The 20,061-nt window shown below is 50.6% G+C and overlaps 2 protein-coding genes across 13 annotated transcripts; one reads left to right on the top strand and one right to left on the bottom strand.

Moving 5' to 3' along the window:
• Window positions 1-1,390: 1,390 nt before the first annotated feature.
• Window positions 1,391-9,940, bottom strand: LOC112405913 (transmembrane protein 176B). 12 transcript variants are annotated; one of them, XM_024754529.1, is made up of 8 exons: window positions 9,718-9,939; window positions 8,930-8,995; window positions 5,945-6,141; window positions 4,052-4,162; window positions 3,625-3,681; window positions 3,158-3,385; window positions 2,103-2,222; window positions 1,391-1,704 (listed from the first exon to the last, which is right to left on the bottom strand). In XM_024754529.1, the coding sequence occupies exons 1-8, from the start codon at window positions 9,836-9,838 to the stop codon at window positions 1,615-1,617; spliced, it is 990 nt and encodes a 329-aa protein (XP_024610297.1). In that variant the 5' UTR covers window positions 9,839-9,939; the 3' UTR covers window positions 1,391-1,614. The 12 variants fall into 12 exon arrangements, with proteins under 12 accessions (XP_024610297.1, XP_024610298.1, XP_024610296.1 ...); XM_024754530.1 differs by having other exon boundaries at window positions 5,945-6,144; window positions 8,930-8,969; window positions 9,701-9,939; XM_024754528.1 differs by having other exon boundaries at window positions 5,945-6,144; window positions 9,718-9,938.
• A 1,247-nt stretch (window positions 9,941-11,187) lies between these two features.
• LOC112405897 (transmembrane protein 176A) lies at window positions 11,188-13,852 on the top strand. Its single transcript, XM_024754502.1, is given in 6 exon segments — window positions 11,188-11,232; window positions 11,870-11,903; window positions 11,906-11,925; window positions 12,089-12,301; window positions 12,848-12,958; window positions 13,543-13,852. Coding segments are annotated over 6 exon segments (465 nt in total). The 3' UTR covers window positions 13,585-13,852.
• Window positions 13,853-20,061: the final 6,209 nt, after the last annotated feature.

Raw genomic sequence — 20,061 nt, forward strand, 5'->3', positions numbered from 1 at the left:
AGTTCTGCTGTGGGTCTTCTAACTAGTAATGACACCTACCTCTCAGAGATTTCATAAAACCACAATGGAAATGCAAGTCTGCTCACTATGTTGGAACCGAAAATGCCAGAATCCCTATGACGTCTTAATTCTACAGACCATGGCCGCTTTTGTACCCTTCAGAGATGAAATCAAGGCTAACAGAAACTGGTGACTAACAGAAATTCTCGAGCTCATCTTACAGAACTGCAGGGAAGGGAACGGCTTGTTAAAAACCCCTCCCTTGTAACCTGCGTTCACTGACTAAGCTTGTCTTAATCATTTTTTGACTCCTTAGTGGCCCCCTATAGATAACACCTCTGATGAATGGGTTCACTATAGTAATGGGGGCTTAAGTTGTTTTCCAAGGCTTGGAGTCGGCTCCTGTCCAGTTCAAGCTGGCTAAGACTGGTTGGGACCAACGACCCTAAAACTGGGCCTGCACAGGGGTCCAGTGAGTGACCTTTTGACATCAGAAGGGTGAAAACTCCACCCTCAGATCATGCTAAGTACCTCCATTTTTGGACATGTATCCCCTGAAGAAGCATGTAACTCAGATATGCTGGCATGGAATACCAGCTACCTCACATTTTCCCTACTTCCAATCACCTTTCTCCATGCCTAAGACCACCCTGCTTCTCTATCCCATAAATATCTCAAGCCCCTCACCTTCAGGGAGGCAGATATAGATTTGTTCTCCTGTCTCCTCGCTTGGCTGCCTCGTGAAGAAACACTTTCTCTGCTGCACTCCTCAGCATCTCAGCATTTGGCTTGCAGCACATTGGACAAATGAACCTGGTTCCATAGCAGAAGGGCTTACATCTATATACTTATATTGTACATAGAAAAATTTTAAAGTGAAAAACGAATCAATCGTGTCATTTACAATGAAATTGAAGAATAACAGGTGTGTGTGTGTGTGTGTATAGCGAGAGAACCAACAGTAATTACTGCAAAAAACAAGAGAGAAAGAAAGAGATGGGGGAGAAAGAGAAAAAAGAAAGGGAAGGAGGGAGGAAGGAAGGAAGAAGGAAGGAAAGAGACAGAGGGGGAGGAAGATGAAGGGAAGGAAGAAAGGGAGGGAGGGAGGAAATGATCTTGCTTCATGTCTCACATGGTTCTGTCAAGCCCACTTATCAGTTTTAGATGCTTAAAGAAAACCTTAGCAGGTAAAAAGATTCTAAGTATGTAAGAGTTATTTTCACTTTACACTGAACAGAAGGAAATCATGAAAAGGAGTTTTTGCACTTGGGATATAGAGCAGAACGTAAATTAAGTCTTACTGGGACTTTGTTTCCCTATGATCCATAACTCTCATTTAATTCCATGTGTACCAACGCACCGTGCGTATCAACAAAGGGAGACTACATCCTTTCTGCACAAAATCATTTTTTGTGGTTGTTTCTGTTTAATCAGCATTGGGAAAAATGTGACAACATGTGTTCACTGAATTGAGGACCTTAGAGTGGGAACAGCGGGTGAGGGTGTTGGCGAGAGGAGGGGCAGCCTAAGGAAGCGAGTGTGAGGGACGGGGCAGTGAGGGGCCCTGGGCTACTCTGGGGGGACATGCAGGGTCCGGGCAGGGTCTTTGGCTGCTCACAGGACAACAGCTGTGCTCTTCTGCTTGTGGGGAGAGGGAGGCACTGAATTCTCCCCCCACAGCTTCTTCTCTGACCCTTCTTCATCCTGCAAAAAAAAAAAAAACAGGAGGAAAATCAATTCTTGGGAGGAAAAGGTTAGAGTAGAGTTAGCTCCATAGAACTGGGAATCAGACAAATGAAAGGAGGAAAGGAAAAGGTGACGGAGGAAGGGGAGCTAGACAAGACCTAGGACGTGGGAAAGAGGGGAACGTGGGAAAATGAGAGCAAAGAAGGGCGCAGAGGCAGAAGGCGGAATTCAACCCAGGACACAGTGATGGGGTCATGCTCCCCAGAAAGTGAAGGGCAGAGCGAAGCACAGGAAGCGGGCTGAGTGAGGGGGAGCGTGAGCCCTGCCCAGCAGTGTTCCTGCCCCGTTGTCCTTCCCACCGCTAGAGCTCCACCAACCAGATCCGCTCCTTCCCTAGTGCCTCCCTAACATCTCACCAGGGCCCGGGAGCTCTGGCCACAGAAGCGTCGGAGACCCACACCCAGGTAAGCCAAGGATACAATGACCTGCAGGACACAGATGGCCAGGAGCAGACCACGGATTCCTAGGAACAAATCCTGAAGATAAAGGAAGAAAACAGTTACAGTTAGGGGTCTGCTCCTCTGCTTCTGCTGTTACTATCATCTTGCTACCCCAGGAGGGATCAGACCCTGTCCAACTAACTACTTCCCACCAAAGCAGATTGCATCTTCCAACTATGGGAGCAGCCACTGACTCCATCCCATCTGCTTGCCTGCAATGTGACCTTACCTCTCCCCTGTGAAGAGGTGGGATCCACTGCTCCACCCCCTAGAATCTGGAAGGGCCTGGTAATGCTTTGATCAACAAAATACAGTAGAAGTGACACTAGGTCAATTATGGGGTAGCCCTTATTTGGCCTGGCAGCTTCCATTTCCTACCTCTTGAAATGCTCACAGTGGGATGCTCCCTGTTGGAACCTGGTTGCTGGGCTACGAGAAGCCCAAGCCACATGGAGAAGCCGTTGTAGGCTCCCTGGCTCATAGCCCCAGCTGAGCTCCCTGCTGTGTGAGTGTGTCATCTTAGCGGTCCAGCCCAGTCAAGCTCTTAGATGACTTCACCCTCAACTGACACCTGACTGCAGCTGCATGAGACAATGGGACTGCCCATGTGAGCCTAGTCAACCCACAGAATGTGAGAAGTAATAGTAAATTGCAGTGTTAAGCCAGTACATCTTGGGGTGGTATGTTATGCAGGGATAGATAACTGATAACAGCCACACACCAGAAAAGACGGAAGGGTGGTTCAAGAAATCCTCGCTTCAATGTCTCCTCTTTGTCCTCATCCCCTTTGATTCAGGGAATTTTCATGCCGTGAGGATCTGAACAATGGCTTCAGATTAAGTTAAAACCTCCTGAACCAAAGACCTCGGATGAGGTCGAAACTCAGAGAGCTTACGTCTCTGCCCTCAGGTGCCCCAATTCCCCAATGCACAGCTGTGAGGCGTCCTGGAAGACTGACTCTCCTTTCTCACCGTCAGCATTTGCATGTAGTTTCTGCAGCGCTCCTCCCTCCACGATGAATAGGAATTGCTTTGTCTAGTCTGTTCGTACCCAAAGGTGGGGATGTCAGGGACTAAGGAGTCATACATGGAGCTGATGTCATAGAAGTCAAGTTGCCGGGTTAAACTATTCACACAGAAGACAACGGCGGCCACGGCCGTGGCAACGCCAGCCAGGGCGAGCAGACTTGATATGCAGCCCTAGAAGAGAGAGGTTCAGGCTGCAGACTCCCTCTATGGATAGCAGAGCCGTGGGGTCCCGGCCTGAAACCGGTCTCCTCTTCCCCAGCTTCCTGGCTGAGGAAACCCTCCCTACCCCTCCAGGAAAGATCTTAGGATATTTGAAACCAAAGGGGAGAAGACAGAAAAACAGGGCAGGAAAACAGAGACATAAGAGGGGGAAGAGGACAATGTGGGGCACAGAGGATGCCCAGACTCACTGAAAGTTTGCCACAGTGTTTCTCATGGACAATGGCCCCAACTCCTGCTGCAATGGCCTGGGAAGAGAAGACACCAGAAAAGTCCTCCAGTTGGCTGTCCTGAAATGATCTCCCATCACACTTCTCCCAACAGGGCCCCAGAACAGCCAATTTGAAGCAGGATCCAAGGAACAGGCAAAGAAACCTAGCAGATGGACAGGACTCCACCTACAACTGCCCTGCTATTCCCAGCCTTGCCTTAAAGAGAAAAACAGAGGGTGGAAGGGTTTTGCCCACCCCCTAAGGCAGCCTCCTCATAACAGAGCATTTGGACTCTGGGTCTGTGGTCTCTTCCCCAAATCCCTGACCCAGGTCCAAAAGGAACTTTCTTTCTCCTTGTCCATAAACACTTGCCTCCCTCAGAGCTCACAACCCCTTTCTTACTCACCACAAACCCTGCCCAAAAGGCACAGCCTGAGGCACGCAGCTGAATCCAGGGCCCCAAGCAGAGAAGCCCTCCAAGGGCACAGCTCATAGCCCCCAGCAGTATCTGGCTCACCTGCAAGAGACGGGAGAAAACCACACCCCTTCCCATGAGTCACCTGCTCCAGCCACCCAGCTCCCACCTAGGTGGCTTTCCTCTCCTCTTCCTCTGCCCTGACTTCTCCGCAGCTCCGATTCTGGAAATTCTGTTCCCTTAACGTCCGTGAAGCAGCCCGTCCTGGTTCTCCCTCATCCCTCTGACTTGCCAGCCTTTTATCCTTCATTCTTTTCTAAATCCCATTTTTCCTAAATACCACAATTTGTCATCCCACCTGATGATTCCTCCTTTTTTTCCTCCTCATTTTCCCTTGGGAAGCCCATCATCCATGATGGGCCATGATGACCTCCTTCAAGAAAGGAGAGTGGTTAGCTGACAGCCTACAGTGGTCAGCGCCTTCGAGGTCCCTTCATCTTTCAAACTGAGGGTACAGTCTTTCGGGGTGGCTACCCAGCCAATGATTAAGCAAGCAGTGGTTCAAGGGCCATTTTCAGCTAACAAGGAACTCCTGTGATGGGCAGTCTTTGCTCCCGAGCTCCCCACTGGGCTGGCCCAGACCTCGTCAGCCCTGCGTCATGATCTGATGTCTCCCCCTGCCCAGCCCTGCTCCTGCCCTTTTCATTGCATGGATGGTACACCCCAATAAACCTTTCGCACACCCAACTCCCCCTCGGCGTCTGCTTCCTGGAGGATCCAACTATCACAGCCTCTTGGACGTCACCACCTACATGTCCTGCCAGCTTCTCAGGTTCATTGCGTCCAAATTCCGGACCCTACGCACACCCTCAGCGTCTGCCTCGCTGACTTCCAGGGCTCCAATTTTCCGGTCTCCTTCACTCCAAACCTCAGCATCTTCCCGGACTCCTCTCCTCCCTTGTACTCTACATCCACTCACTCCCAAGTCATGGCAACCCCATCCACAAAGGATTTGGACTCCTCTCTTTCCTCCTCATTTCTGCTGCGACGTTGCAGGCACAGACCCTCCATGCTTCTTACCTGGACACCTCCTGGCTGTGAGGGTGCCTGAAGTTCAGGCACCTGCTCGGAATCCCTCCACAGTCTTCCCACTATCGAAGCTGATTCAGGATAGCAGACCCCTCACCTTGTCACTCAAGGCTCTCAGCAATATGGCCCTGGTCTGTATTTCCAGTCTAATCAGCCATGAGTCCCATTCTCTGTACCCTGACAGAACTTGTCCTATGCTTTCTGGCTTCTTTGCCCTCTTTCTTGCCATTCTTTTAACCCGAAATTCCTTTTCTTCCATCTTCCACCTCTATCTGTCTAAACACGCTGCTTCTCCATTCAAGGTCTGGCTCAGATGCCTACCCCTGCAGGACGCCATCCTGCCTCCCAAGGATGTCACCTGAGCTACCTTTAATTTTAGGCATTAGTGTAGTCGCCTGATCCCTTCTGATGGACGCTGGGCACCTTCAGGTTATTGCCTAGATATTCTCTCTGAAGTTCTTCCCCCAAAGTGCCTATCATATTGCCTTGCATCGCAGGCCCTCTGTCCACGTGGGTTCGATCAACCTGAATGAACAGCCTCCAGGGACCCTTCCGCCCACCCCCCAGCTCTGGCTGGGACTGCTCACGTTGCACCAAAGGAGGGATCCACTATTCCTTTCCATCTAAATCTCTGTGGCGAAACTTCCCAAACGTTCTTGTCCCAAACAAGATGGGATACTAATAGTGACTTTTCATGGGGATTCAACCCACTCTCCTTTTCCGCATCGTACTGAAGAAGGAGCATTACCCTCCTCTGTGTCACCTTGCTAACCCACCTCTCCATCCCGCCCTTACCCCTAGTGCCAGCTGTCCGTAGCTTATGCTGGCCTTGGCAGGATGGTGGGACAGGCGCCCCATCAGGGAGCTCGCAGCTTTTAGCAGTTGTGCCAAAGCAGATTCCTGATGGATGTGGATGTCGATGTGAGTGGGCTGGGACAGCGTAGAGATCACATCGACTCCATTCACAGCCAGCATGTTTTGGGTCATCCTGCCTGCTGGGGAGATGCACAGAAGTGAGGTTTGAGATCTAAGTAAGGGAAAAAGGAATACACGGCATGAGTGCAGGGAGAGAAAACAGTCTTTGAGTCAAGCCAAGTCACGGCATGTGGGATCTTAGTTCCCCAACCAGGAATCAAACCCACGCCCCCTGCCTTGGAAGCACAGAGTCTTAACCACTGGACCACCAGGGAAGTGTCTGTCACAGTGACCTTAATCTGGGATGCAAATCTGAATCACCTCTAGAGTTTTCACCATATAGACTCTTGGACCTCTTCCCAAAATGGTCAGATACAGTTTGTCTGGGTCTTGGGACTGACAAAGAAAGGGATCTGAATTATTTCAGGAACGTAGTGTACATATTTATACGTAACACTTTCATATGGTTAAAAAAAAATCAAAAGATAAAAAAGGGTATACTGCTAAAACCCACTCTCCTCTCTTTCTCTCCTAGCCAGCTAGTTAGTTGTCTTCCAGGTGGAAAAATAGTATCATTTTCTAATATATCCTACAATGACTTTTTTGCATATAAAAACATGTAAAAATATTCTTTTTCTCCCTCTTTTCCCACAAATGGCAGGATAGCACACACAGTTTCTGCACAATGATTTGTTCACAGAACCATCTTTTAAAAATCATCCTACATCGGGCTTCCCTGGTGGCGCAGTGGTCGAGAGTCCGCCTGCCGACGCAGGGGACGCGGGTTCGTGCCCCGGTCTGGGAAGATCCCACGTGCCGCGGAGCGGCTGGGCCCGTGAGCCATGGCCGCTGAGCCTGCGCGTCCGGAGCCTGTGCTCCGCAACGGGAGAGGCCGCAGCGGTGAGAGGCCCGCGTACCGCAAAAAAAATAAAATAAAATAAAATAATAATCCTACATCAGTCCATAAAATACGTCCTCACTCGTTTTTATGGCCGCATGGTATTCCATTATACGAATGCATCGTAATTGTTTTAAGCAGTCCCCTATTTATGGACCTCTATTTTCTTTCTTACAAGCAATGTGGAATCAGCAGGTCAATGGGAATGTGTATTTGTAATTTTAAAAGGTATTTCCCTCCATGGAGCTACTTCCATGCAATTCTCATGCAAGGGCAATTCCAAGAGTGTCCACTGCTCCTCCCCAAGACCAGCAGAAGGTGTCAGCAAACTTTCTAATCTTTTCAAATGTCTCTTGGAAAAATGACATTCTGTTGTAGATTTTAATCCTTTTTAGTCAATAAAATGCCCCCTTTTAATTGTGTATCTCAGTGACTTTTAACAAATGTGTACCTATGTGCAACCATAACTACAATCAAGATACAGAACATTTTTCTATGTTGCAAAAAGTCCCCTAAAGTCCCTTCCCCAGAACATTTTTCTATGTTGCAAAAAGTCCCCTAAAGTCCCTTCCCCAGGAACCCCTCCAACCCTTGGCCCCAAGCAACCACCAGTCTGCTTTCTGTGACTACTCCAGTATCAGTTCTCTTATTATGAGTGAGGTTGGTCATCTTTCATACGTTTAAGAGCCTTTTTCCTCTTCTTTTGCGAGCTTTCCTTTCATATCCTATGAACTCCTCGTGTTACTCTGTTTTGTTTTGGTCTTTATGGGAGTTCTTCGTGTATTTGAAAAATTACCATCGGTGACTCGAGTTACAGATAAGGCTTTCAATTTGTGATTTAGTTTTGACTTCATTTGTATTTTTATATAATCAAAGGTTTCAGTCATTTTTTATGATTTCTGGGTTTTATATTGTACTTAAAAGGGACTTTCCCATTTCAAGATTATAAAATAATAATTCATCCATGTTTTCTTCTAAGTGCTTTTATGTTTTCAGTTTTCACACTTAAATGTTGAGCCATCTGGAATTTATCTTGTAAGTTGGAAAAAATGGATCCAAGTTGGTTCTGGTTTGTTCTCTTCAGATGGTTAACTTCTAAAGAGTATATTCTGTTTACAGAATATATCATCTTTCTCCCACTGATTTAAAATGCTCCCCTGAGCAAAAATAAAATTCCCGTAGGAATCCAAGCCTGTTTTAGTCTTTATATTCTGCCCATTGGTGGATCTGATGAGTCAGGCAGCATTACTGTGATTTAAATAATGAGTATAGAGTTTAATATTTAGTTGAGCTCTTTCATGACCCTAAAATTTTCTTCAGATAAATACCCAGGAGTGGAATTGCTGGATTGTATGGAGTTCTATTTTTAACTTTTTGAGGAGCCACCATACTGCACCCATTTAAAATCCCACCAACAGTGCCCAAGGGTTCCCTTTTCTCCACATCCTTGCCATCACTTATTATTTGTTGTCTTTTTGATGATAGCTATTCTGACAGGTGGTGTCTCATTGTGGTTTTGTTTTTTTTGTTTGTTTGTTTTGTTTCTTGCGGTACGCGGGCCTCTCACTGTTGTGGCCTCTCCCTTTGCGGAGCACAGGCTCTGGACGCGCAGGCTCAGCAGCCATGGCTCACGGGCCCCGCCGCTGCACGGCATGTGGGATCTTCCCCGGGCCGGGGCACGAACCCGTGTCCCCTGCATCGGCAGGCGGACTCTCGACCACTGCGCCACCAGGGAAGCCCCTCATGGCCACTTTTGCTAGATTATTTCTCCTTAGGCACTTTAGAATCAACTTGCCTAGCTCCAAAGGAAATCCTCTCCAGGTAGTTCTCATGGGCATCCCGCTTATCACTGTTTAAATCATAGCGTTATTAATAACAATTCCAGAAACACCAGCAAGAGCAGTAAGTTTAAGGCCTTCCCACTTGTATCGTATGAACTTTACAGAGCAGTCTCTCTCTTCACCTACCTGGCCTCCGTGCAGTATAAAGGACAGGTGTTTGACGATTCTGCAGACGTGCAAGGAGGTTCAGACCTGTTCACAGACACACAAGGAAGCCCAGCCGGGATTCTGGCCAGATCTTCCTTGGGGCCCAGCGATCAGCACCATATTACAGAGTCCAGAATGTGCCTTGGGCTCTGGCTCCCTCTGAGCCCTCCGGATACCACTGCTTCCCCCTCTCGCCTCACTCCCAGCTCCAATCCCCAGATCAACCTAGATTCCTGCCCTTCTTCTGAGCCAGGCCAGCCCCATGAAGATCCCCTTTCACGCCACCCTAACTCCAGGGTGTGGAGCTCTCCCCTGCTGCCTTGGACACTCTTCTCTGCCCAGCTCCTCCCTGTGCCCCTGAAGCTGGGGAGAGAGGGCCAGCATCCCAGCTACACCCTGGGCCCTCCACCTTCTGCCTTTGCTATTGAAGGACCTCTCACCAGGAAACCACCCGAGCCTCAGCCACCCCACCCTCAGAATAAAGATATGAGGCACTGGGGAGGGAGAGTCCAGCTGACGCGACCAGGCACGGGCCCCCCGACCTCCCTAGCCATTTTTCTAGTGTCACGTCCTCTATCTAGTGTATCCCTCCCTCCCAAGGAGGTCCTACAGGGACCAGGAATGGGGAGAGAATGGCATCCTGTGAGACAGGATGGGGGCTTTGGGGACTGGTCTTGGAGACTCCTCGAGAGAAAGAGAGAGGGGTCCTGCACTGAGAGTCTCCTGGGACGGGTCACCTGGACTGCTCACCTGAGGGCCCTGCTCACCTGCTGTCCTCTGGGAACCAGCGGCCGAGTAGAGCAGAGCTGCCCAGAGCTGAGGCACCCGGCAGCGGGTGGGAGAGAGCAGAAGGAAGGGGTGGAGTGATGAGGGTTTGACCTTCAGCATCTTGACTTCCCAGAAAAGAGCTGGCCCATAGGGGCCCCTCTGGGGGCGGGGGGTTGGTCTTGAATAGATAATCAGGCTGGCCGGAGAAGGCAGAGCACACAAACACGCACACACTGGCGTGCTCCTCCCTATGCAGCACACACACTGGGGTGCACACAGCACGGGCAAGTCCTTGTTCAGAAAGCCCCTGCCCTGGTGGGGATGGGGGATTTTCCAGGGCTGGTCAGCTCTGCAGTCTCCTCTGTGCTCTCCAGAGCGTCGGAGCCAAGTGATCTCCCCTGGCAGCTAGAAAACCCTGGAGGGGCCCTTTGCTCCAGCTGTGTGCTGAGAAGTTGCCTCATCCTTCCCTTTCTGGAGCTCCACCAAACCCCTCCCCTTCCTGCCTGGTTCTAAGCCCCCACTCAGCCGTCCCCAGCCCTCCTATCACCCTTGACCGTGACTGCCGGTCCCTGAGGAGAGCAGGTGAGGCCGACCCTCAGCCCAGGCGGCCCTTTCCCAGAGACCCTTCTCACAGGGCGCCTCCCCAGAGGAGTCCACACCCTGCCCCCCAAAGGCCCCCCAGAACTTGCTGGGGAGGGAAGGACCAACCACCATGTAGAGGATATGCATCCAGGAAGGTGGCAGGAGTGGAGGCCAGGTACAGCCTTGTCCCCGTTTGATGCCAAGTCCTTCTGGCCTTTGGCCTCCATCTGCACCCACAACTTCATGCAGAGGGTTGGGGGGGTGCAGTTTGAACAGGCAGCATGGGGCTGAGTAGCCATTGATGGAGAGGGAAATATGTAGGGGCGGGGGGTGGGTCCCCGGGCTCAGCTGGGAAGCCACTGCCGCAACAGTAGTTCAACAGGCAGCCAGGACTCTCTCTCTGTCCGGTCCGGCAGCCTGAGGGCTCTGGACGGGAAGAGGCAGAGGGGAGAGCCAGGGTGAGGGCCGTGATCACACAAGCGGGCTGGGAGCAGAAAGGAGAGAGGTGAGGGCTCCAGGGCACTGCTTGGTCCAGACCCTGAGGCCGTGGGTGGAGGATGGGGAGACACAGCAGGTCTAGGGTGAAGAGGGCGGCTCCAGTGGGCTGAGCGGTGGCCACAGCCTCAGCAGACGCAGGGATCCCTCACATGACACCCCTCGAGGCAGGTCCCAGATGCTGCACTGTGACCGGGGGCCTCGCCAGCTCCCATGGAATCTGTGCAAACCTCCTGCCAACTCTTCCCGGTGGCGCCCCCTTCCTCCCTCCCAGGCGGGTGTCCACCGGCTTGAAGGTGGCAGATGGCGGGGACGTGCCATTGCCCTCTGCAGGCCCTGCACACAGGGGAAGTCCAGGGGGGCTCACCGGACAACAGCAGCTATGTCAGCAGATGGACGTGTGCCACCTGCAGCAGGAGATGGGTGGGCGGATCACAGCAGGAAAGAGGCGTCCTCTGTCCTGCCCACCCTCACAGAACAAGAGCAAAACACACATATCGATTAAGAGAGGAGCCCAAAGTAATGATCCTCATCCACCCCACAGCCGAAAGCACTGAGATTAGCTACAGAACTGCCAAACAGGATTCAGATCCATCTTTCCCTTGGCATCAACCAGACTTCCTGTCCTGGAAGACCCGCTGGGTGGGAGGCTGAGCGCTGTTGGAACGAGCGCCTGCCCTCACCCCGAGGCAGCGGACGCTGATCCTGTACTGAGAGCTCCTCCAACACCCCGGACCTTCCACCCCATCGCCCTGGAGCTTTCATAAAGCACCTGGTGTTGCTTAAAAAGAGAGGGTTTTGGAGAAGGGAAGGGGGGCTTACACCCGGCTTGACCATGAGCAGTTGTGATGTCCCTAAAATAGAGGGTCCTGCAGCCTCAGGCCTTCAATACCCTCACCGTTGAAGACAACAGAGCTCAGCTCAAAACCTCGGGTCCACGTGGGGTGCTGTGGGGAAAGGCCAGCAGGATGGTTGGCTTTGCCTGTGGGAGTTGAGGAAGGAAAAAGAAGCAGGCTGCTGGGGGGCGGGGCTTGGCTGCCCTGAGCTACCCCTGCTGCTTCAATCTCTCCCCAGGCTGTGCTGGCTGCAGCTGTCGCCTTCATTTATGAGAACGAGGCGGCACCTACTGGGTGAGTTCGGGGAGAGGTTGACACCAGCCCCGGAAGCTGGAGGCCACCCCCAGCCTGCCGCCCATCCCCCGCCCCCTCCACTAGGCTTCCCGCTCTTCGTCCCGGGATGGGCTCCAGAGAGACTGAGTCTCCAAGGTCTGTCTCTGCGCACTGCCCTCACCAGGCCCTGCTGAGGACCCTGCTCACCCTGGCAGCTTTCTCCACGGCCACAGCCGCCATCATCATTGGGGCTAGAAGTTTCCATGAGTACCACCATTTTCTCTTTAATGGTATCTGTGATGTCTCCCCTTCCTGGAGGCCCACCGGGGCCCCCAGCTCTCCGAGTGCAGACGAGGGAAGGCTGCAGCTGTGCACCTCCTATGTGAACATGCTGAAGGTAGCCGGGCCGGGGAAGGCAGCAGGCGGTGGGCGGGGAGGGTCAGACAGTGGAGGAGAGTGAGACTGTCCACCAAACAGGGCGTGACCTGCTCTGCCCTGAGCACGTCTGCCGTCACTACAGCATGGCAGCGAACGAAACAGAAGCGGTTTCTATGGTTGTGGGAGTTACAGATCTGTGGGAAATACAAACACTGAACTCATAATAAATGAGCTAATACTGCAAATACGTGAAGAGCTGCGAAGGTGTTAAATGCATGTTCAAGTCTTGGGCTTGTCAGGGAACCAGACCACAGCCCAAGCCCATCGCTGCTCAGATGAGGACGCTGAGACCCGGTGACAGGGGTTACTGGCCGCTCTCTGCATGCTACACCCACTGACTCCCACCCCGGGCTCCTTCTTCAGCCTCCCCCCACCCCGGAAGCTACCGACTTGGGGATGGGATGAATGGGGTGGAGAGTGACCCTGTGCCATGATCAGCGTGAAGACAGACCACAAATGGCAGCGGTCACTCTGGGTGCCTACAGCTTCGGTCCTCTGTCCCCAGGCCCTGTTCATAAGCATCAATGCCATGCTGTTGGGGGTCTGGGCTCTGCTGCTTCTAGCATCTCTGGTCCCCCTGTGTCTGTGCTGCTGGAGAAAATACCGACCTAAGGAGGTGAGTCCCTAAAGCTTGTGTCTGTGTATTTGGGGCAGCAGTGCTGTCCAGGGGAGACAGGAATGGAGAGCGGATGGTTTGGGGAGGAGAAAAGTGTCATTACAGTGAGTGTCAAGGGACATCATTCCTGTCTTTCCACCCCAGTAGTGGCCCAGCCCAGAGACCCCCTGTCCCTGACCAAGTAACACCCAGTCCAAAGACCCTAGTGAGGGACTTCCCTGGCAATCCAGCGGTTAAGACTTCACCTTCCAATGCAGGGGGTGCTGCTGGTTCAACCCCTGGTCAGGGAGCTAAGATCCCACATGCCTCGCAGCCAAAACACCAAAACATAAAACAGAAGCAACATTGTAACAAATTCAATAAAGACTTTAAAAAAATTGGTCCACATCAAAAAAAAAAATCTGAAAAAGAGACCCTAGGAAGCTAGGGAAGTCCATGTACGTGGTGGGAACTTGGGGCTCTTTGTGTCAGGTACCATGAGGCTGATGGTGGATCTGATTGGCTCCAGAACTAAGCTGCCCTGGTACAGAGCATTTATACTTTCTCTCCCCCATGGGCTGTCCCACCCCCTCCCTTTCCCTTAGAAAAGAGACCCTCCCTTGGAAGAAACTGCTGGGAGTGAGTGAAATTAGCCCTGCTTCTCCAGAGGACTCATGTCTGGAGCTCCAACTGGACTGGGTGTCCCAGCATCTGCCTCGTGGAAGAAGAACCAGGCCGGGAAGAGAGGCTCTCCTCTGGCCCCAGTTACCCTTCCCCCATGGCCACAGCTACTGCCCTGCACCACCAACCATCAGAGCTTCTCTGGTCCATTTCCTGCTCACCTTCACCATCCTGCCTGCTTCATGTCCCCTCTTGAGCAATGATGATAATAAACTCTCGTGCTGTTGTTCCCAGCTTCTTGCTTAGGGTATTTCTCTTGGCTGGAGGGAGGCAGAGGAGAATGAGGCAACAGCAAACCTACAAAGCTCGTTCTACTCCCAACAGCCAGTCTGGGTCTAGAGTTGCCGGTCTTGAAAACAGACTCTCTTTGAGGCTGGTCCTGGGACTGTAGGCCCAAATGCCTGGGAATGAAGGATGAAAGGAAGAGAGACTCTGATCCCCACTCCCTGGTATGAATTTTGTCATACCAGGATTGCTGACCAAGGTGGAGGGGTGCGTATCATCAGCTAAACCCAAAGAATGAGAAAGGGGAGCAATTACTGTGTTTCAGCCAGAGACAGAGAAACCTGGTGGAGATGGTGCTTGATTTGAGCTCTCACCTTCCCAGAGAAACACAGCCAGCCTGAGATGATTCTGCAGTGAGGCGTCCTGAGGAATAAGTACCCAAACTACCCATTTCTACCTCTTGTTAGTTTTCCCTATTCGCCAAACCTAACAGGAAGTCATGGGACATTGGGCAATGATATGATCCATATAAGACACCCCTCTGGGGCACAGAGCAGGCTAGAGAAATATGGAAAGAATATCTGGACAGGCAAACAAATGGTATCCGAAACAATTACTTTTGTTTGTGTGTGAAAAAATATGGTTGAAGACTTCCCAAATTTGCTGAAAGACACAAACAGACAGACCCAAGAAGCTCAATGAACCCTTAACAGAACCAACTCCAAGAAGTACAAGCCTAGATATATCATAATCAAACTGCTAAAAAACTAAAGACAAAGTCTTGAAAATAGCCAAACAAAAATGACCCATTACCTATAAGGAAGGGTAATCCAATGGCTGTGGTTTCTCATCAGAAACTGTGATGGCCAGAGAAAGTGGCACCACGTTTTTTTAAATCATTAAATATAAGCACAATATTGTACAGCAACATTTTAATGTGACTAAAAACAGAGCTGGCACAAGGGAGTTTGGGGGGTGATGGTCTGTTCTTTATCCTGATCATGGTACTGGTTACAGGAATCTATACATGTCTTAAAACTCACAGACCTGTACACAGAAAAACGAAGGACAGTTTTACTATCATAATAACTCATAATGATACGGAGATAAATTTGGGATTATTTGTCCATCCCTATCTCAACACCTCCAAGTCATTTCCAGATGTGTACCTTCATTTTCCCCCTCAAAATAAGAGCCTCTTTGATGCAAGCCTGTGATTGTAGCTGTACTTTATATATATATTTGTTGTTGTTGCTGCTGTTGTTGTTGTTTTGTTCTGTTTTGTTTTGTTTTGGCTGCATTGGGTCTTCGTTGCTGTGCATGGATTTTCTCTAGTTGCGGCGAGCAGGGGCTACTCTTTGTTGCGGTGCGCGGGCTTCTCATTGCAATGGCTTCTCTTGTTGCAGAGCACGGGCTCTAGGAGTGTGGGCTTCGGTAGTTGTGTCACAGGCTCAGTAGTGGTGGCGCACGGGCTTAGTTGCTCCATGGCATGTGGGATCTTCCCAGACCAGGGCTCGAACCCATGTCCCCTGCATTGGCAGGCAGATTCTTAACCACTGCACCACCAGGGAAGCCCTGTATTTTCAAATAAACAAATTGCTTTTGAAAAAAAATTTTAAACAAAAGGTAGGGCTGGCAAGATACCTGATTTCCTACAGAAGAGAAAACCGAAGATCCAGGACTCTCTGAAGCTGTTCGGAACGAGGGAGGGTAATCAACGGGGATGGAAGCTGAGGAAGAGCTCTGGAGGGGGGACTTGGGAAGGGGTCAGTCCCAGAGACTCAGATCTGCCAGATATAATAAACAAAGGAGGTTGCCACATTCTGACAGTAAAAGACCACTTCTGAGCAAAAAGGCAAACTGAGTTGACATTCATTTATCTGAATAAAGAATGGAAAGAATTTACATCTAGTCGAAGCCCTAAAATGACTGAATTTGGAAACAATGTAGAAGAGAAATTCATACCATCTTTAGCTTGAGAAAGAAAGTCATCCACCACGGTCTTTATCTCAGATTTATCCTGCAAATATTTCTTAGGACAATATGTTTTTTAAACTAAGTAATTAACAGGCTCCAAAACAGAATTAAAATAAGATTGAATTTAAATTCAAATGCCTGCTTCCCTCTCAGAATTCCACCCCCCCCCCCCCCCCCCACACAAGCCAGCTTGATGTAATTAACTCCGCCACCTAGTGGCTACAAAAAGTGTTCTTCAGGAGAAACTAGAAAATTAATTTTTTTACACAATTCTTTGAAAATTGTCAATGTATTACTGAACAAATATCTACTAATGCCTCCCACGTGGCAGGCACTATGAATTCCCCCCCCCCCCCCCCCCCACACACAAGCCAGCTTGATGTAATTAACTCCGCCACCTAGTGGCTACAAAAAGTGTTCTTCAGGAGAAACTAGAAAATTAATTTTTTTACACAATTCTTTGAAAATTGTCAATGTATTACTGAACAAATATCTACTAATGCCTCCCACGTGGCAGGCACTGTGGGTCCTGGGAAGGGAACTGTGAACAGTGCAACCATCCTTGCCTAACCCAGGTGACCTTGAGGAGTGAGGGCCAAGGAGTCAGGACGTCTTCCCCATCCCCCAACAGGCGTAAACCTGCCACCTGTTCTGCTTCAGGCAGTTGGTTAGAATCGTGCCATTACATCCCCTCGAATCCAGAATTAGAGGGCAGATGGGAGGTTTCCTACTGCTCCACCACCTCCAGCTTTCTCCCTGTCCCACCTCATCTGCTCCAGGGACCCACAGTTCAGGAACCAGATATCCCAGTTCTGAGCTGGAGTCAGCCCCTGTCACAGCCCACCCTGCCTGAGCATCCACACAGGTGGTAGCTCAGTCCTGCCCCAACCCTGGCCCACCGGGACACAGGCCTGCCCATCCACTGGGAAGACCTTCCACACTCACAAGAATGGTGGGGACACGGTCCACGGAAAATCTCTTCTTGGAAACTTGGGCTCCATGGTAGAAGGACCCCGGAAGTGGCCTCTCCCTCCCCTACCCGGCCAAGCCTGGGGTCCCAGAAGAACCTGCCTGCCCCACAGCGGAAGCAGTGTGACCCAGGGCCCAAAGAAGATGCCCTGAAGCACAGCTCCAAGCCTCCAGCACAATCTGGTCACCTTCAGCACAAAAGACAAGAAGGATTTCTTAAACAAGGCACCAAAAGCACCAGCCATAAGAAAAGACTGATACATTTAAATGCATTAAAATTAGAGACTTCTGGGCTTCCCTGGTGGCGCAGTGGTTGAGAGTCCGCCTGCCGATGCAGGGGACACGGGTTCGTGCCCTGGTCCGGGAGGATCCCACATGCCACAGGGCGGCTGGGCCCGTGAGCCATGGCCTCTGAGCCTGCGTGTCCGGAGCCTGTGCTCCGCAACGGGAGAGGCCAAAACAGTGAGAAGCCCGCGTACCGCAAAAAAAATAAAAATAAAAAATAAGTGAGAGATATTTAAAGTTTACTCTTGAGTTTGCACAAGATATCCTCACTCCTGACCACTATGAGTGACAGAAACTATCCCAGCTTTCCGGTGGTTTCAGAAGAGAACCGTGGCTCTCCATGGAAAGGCCTCTGTGGCATAAGCTGAGAACAGCCAGGAGAGAGTGGATATCGGGTGTCTCTCGTGGCCCCAGTGACTTTGCCGTGCCCGGCCCAGGAGTGGGTCTGGACTTCCTTGGTTGCCAGTATGACTTTTCTGGTTGAAAAAGATGAAACCGGAAGAAAGGAGGTGATGTTATTACGGATGTGAACACTTTCCTTCCTCCGTGCTCAGAGTCACAGACCTAGACCTGGTCAGTGGACAAGAAACCAGGATTCCTAAGAGCGCTGACGTTCTTCTTGCCCCTCCAGGTGTCCTCTCCACCCTGCTCGCCCGGCAGTCTGGCCTCCATGGACCGCATTTGGAGGCTCCCTTGTGCCATAGCGCGGGTTGGCTTCAGCCTATAGGTGGCCCTGGCAGGCGAAGGTGATCAAAGTATTTGGTCCCCTGGCTTCCTCTGTGCCAGACCCCAGTTTGGCATGGCAGCATCCTACCAAGGGCCACAGCTCTTGTCAGGTGGCTCTGTCCTACAAGTCTCAGCTTGTTCTAGGAACATGCCAGATTAAAGGAACCAGGGAAGCTCATCAAGAGATTACCTGAGGGGGCTTCCCTGGTGGCGCAGTGGTTGAGAGTCCACCTGCCGATGCAGGGGACACGGGTTCGTGCCCCGGTCCGGGAAGATCCCACATTCCGCGGAGCGGCTGGGCCCGTGAGCCATGGCCGCTGAGCCTGCGCGTCCAGAGCCTGTGCTCCACGGCGGGAGAGGCCACAACAGTGAGAGGCCCGCGTACCGCAAAAAAATAAAATAAAATAAATAAAAAAGAGATTACCTGAGACCAGATTAAAGGAGTGCAGGCACTGCACACACCCTAACCCTATCAACAACCCCATCCTTGAACCATTGTTATAAAACTCCTCACCAAATCCTCCTGGGTTGGGACACACAGTTTTGAGGGGCAGGAACCCTCTGTGTTCCCCTTTGCCTGGCAGAACAATAAAGCTATCGTTTCCTACTTCACCCAGAACTCTGTCTCCAAGATTCGATTCAGCCCCGGTGCACAGAGGCCAAGTTCTCGGCATCAGTACCAGGAGGAGTGGAGAGCAGGCAGTAGATGAAGGAGCTGCCTGGGCACAGAACTGGCTGGTGTGCTGGAGGGGCTGGGAGGCCAAGAAGTCCAGGTCTGGCAGGACTGTCAGATGCCCAGCTGGAGGGTGGAAGGAAGGGGCATTCCCATGATAAGGGAGCTATAGGTCTGAAACTCCAAATAGTAGGAACTAAAGATAGGCACTTAATAACCATTTTAAAGACATTGGTGGAATGGCATAAGCCATGAGTGGGGAAGTAGCAGTGAGCAATAATTATTTGCTGAACATTTCTTCAGCACTGGCTGCACACCAGGCACTAAAGCAAGTATTTTACGGTGATTGGATGCCTTTGCCTCATTTATTATAATCCTCACAGCAACCCTTGTGAGGCACTGACTAGTGTGATCCTCATTTTACAAACAGGAAACTAAGGCTCAGAGAAGTTAAGTAACTGGGCGAAGGTCACACCGCTAGGAAATGTCATCACGGAGAGTTGAATCCGGAGAGTCTGACTCCTGATCCTGGGCTTTTTGTTAATCATTTCACTGAAGGAGCTCCTCGGTTGCTCAATCTCTACTAGAGTTTTATATTTTTTTCTTCATGTTGTTTACCCCCAAGGACTGGTAGGTCTGAAAGATAACACTAGAATTAACTGCAGACTCTGAGTTTTCCAATTTGTATGTGTTCCTGAAAGAGCCTGGGACTTTGCCCCCATACCCACGAATGAGAAAGAAAACCGAGGGAAGTAGTGCTTTGACTAATGCAGAATCGTCTCCTAACTCCATTCCAGATGATTTGCATTTCAAATCAAGTAACCAGCCGTTCCGAAAATTCAGTCTGGGGGTGTGACTTGCGCAGTGAGAGGTGAAAATGCAAAAACATGTCTGTTTTCCCCGTTTCAAACATTTTATTGGCTTCTCATGGTCTCTGAGATAAAGTCCACATTCCCTGCACGTCCGGCCCTTGCCTACCTCTCTGGCATTTTTACTGGCTGTACCAACTGCTCCCTCAGCGATACAGACAACATCACTGTGCAGAACAGCTGCCCCCTCCTAAACACCACCAAGGGAGCCTCTGCCTTTCCCCCTAGCATCTTACTATGAAAATTTTCAAACACACAGAAAAGTTGGGGGGAAAATTTACATGTACCCATTACTCAGACTGTACGATTAATATTTTGCTATGTTTGCTTTGTCACATACCTGTCCACCTCTCCATCTCTTTTTGCATTTTGTCTTTTATGCATTTTAAGGTAAGTTGCAGACATCTGTACCCGTCCCCTTAAATACTTCAGCACACATATCATTAACTAGAGTTCCATATTTGTTTTCAGTTCTTTTTTCCCCGCTTTGAGGTAGAAGAGCCCAGACCTTGCTTCTTTGAGCAAGTGTCAGAGCCCCACAGCTGAGAAGCTTTTTCTACCCTGGGTGCTCACAAATCTCCCATGTCTTGGAGCCTACGAAAAACACTGGCTCGTCGGCTCCTACAGTTCTAGAGAAGCCTTGGATTGTGTGCAAAACGAAGGCAGCCTGCTAATGGGCGGGACCGCCCACACAGGGCAGAGGCCTTGCTCATGCAGAA

The sequence above is a fragment of the Neophocaena asiaeorientalis genome, unplaced genomic scaffold (genome assembly GCF_003031525.2).
Source record: "Neophocaena asiaeorientalis asiaeorientalis breed wild unplaced genomic scaffold, Neophocaena_asiaeorientalis_V1.1 scaffold407, whole genome shotgun sequence".
Lineage (NCBI taxonomy): Eukaryota > Metazoa > Chordata > Mammalia > Artiodactyla > Phocoenidae > Neophocaena > Neophocaena asiaeorientalis.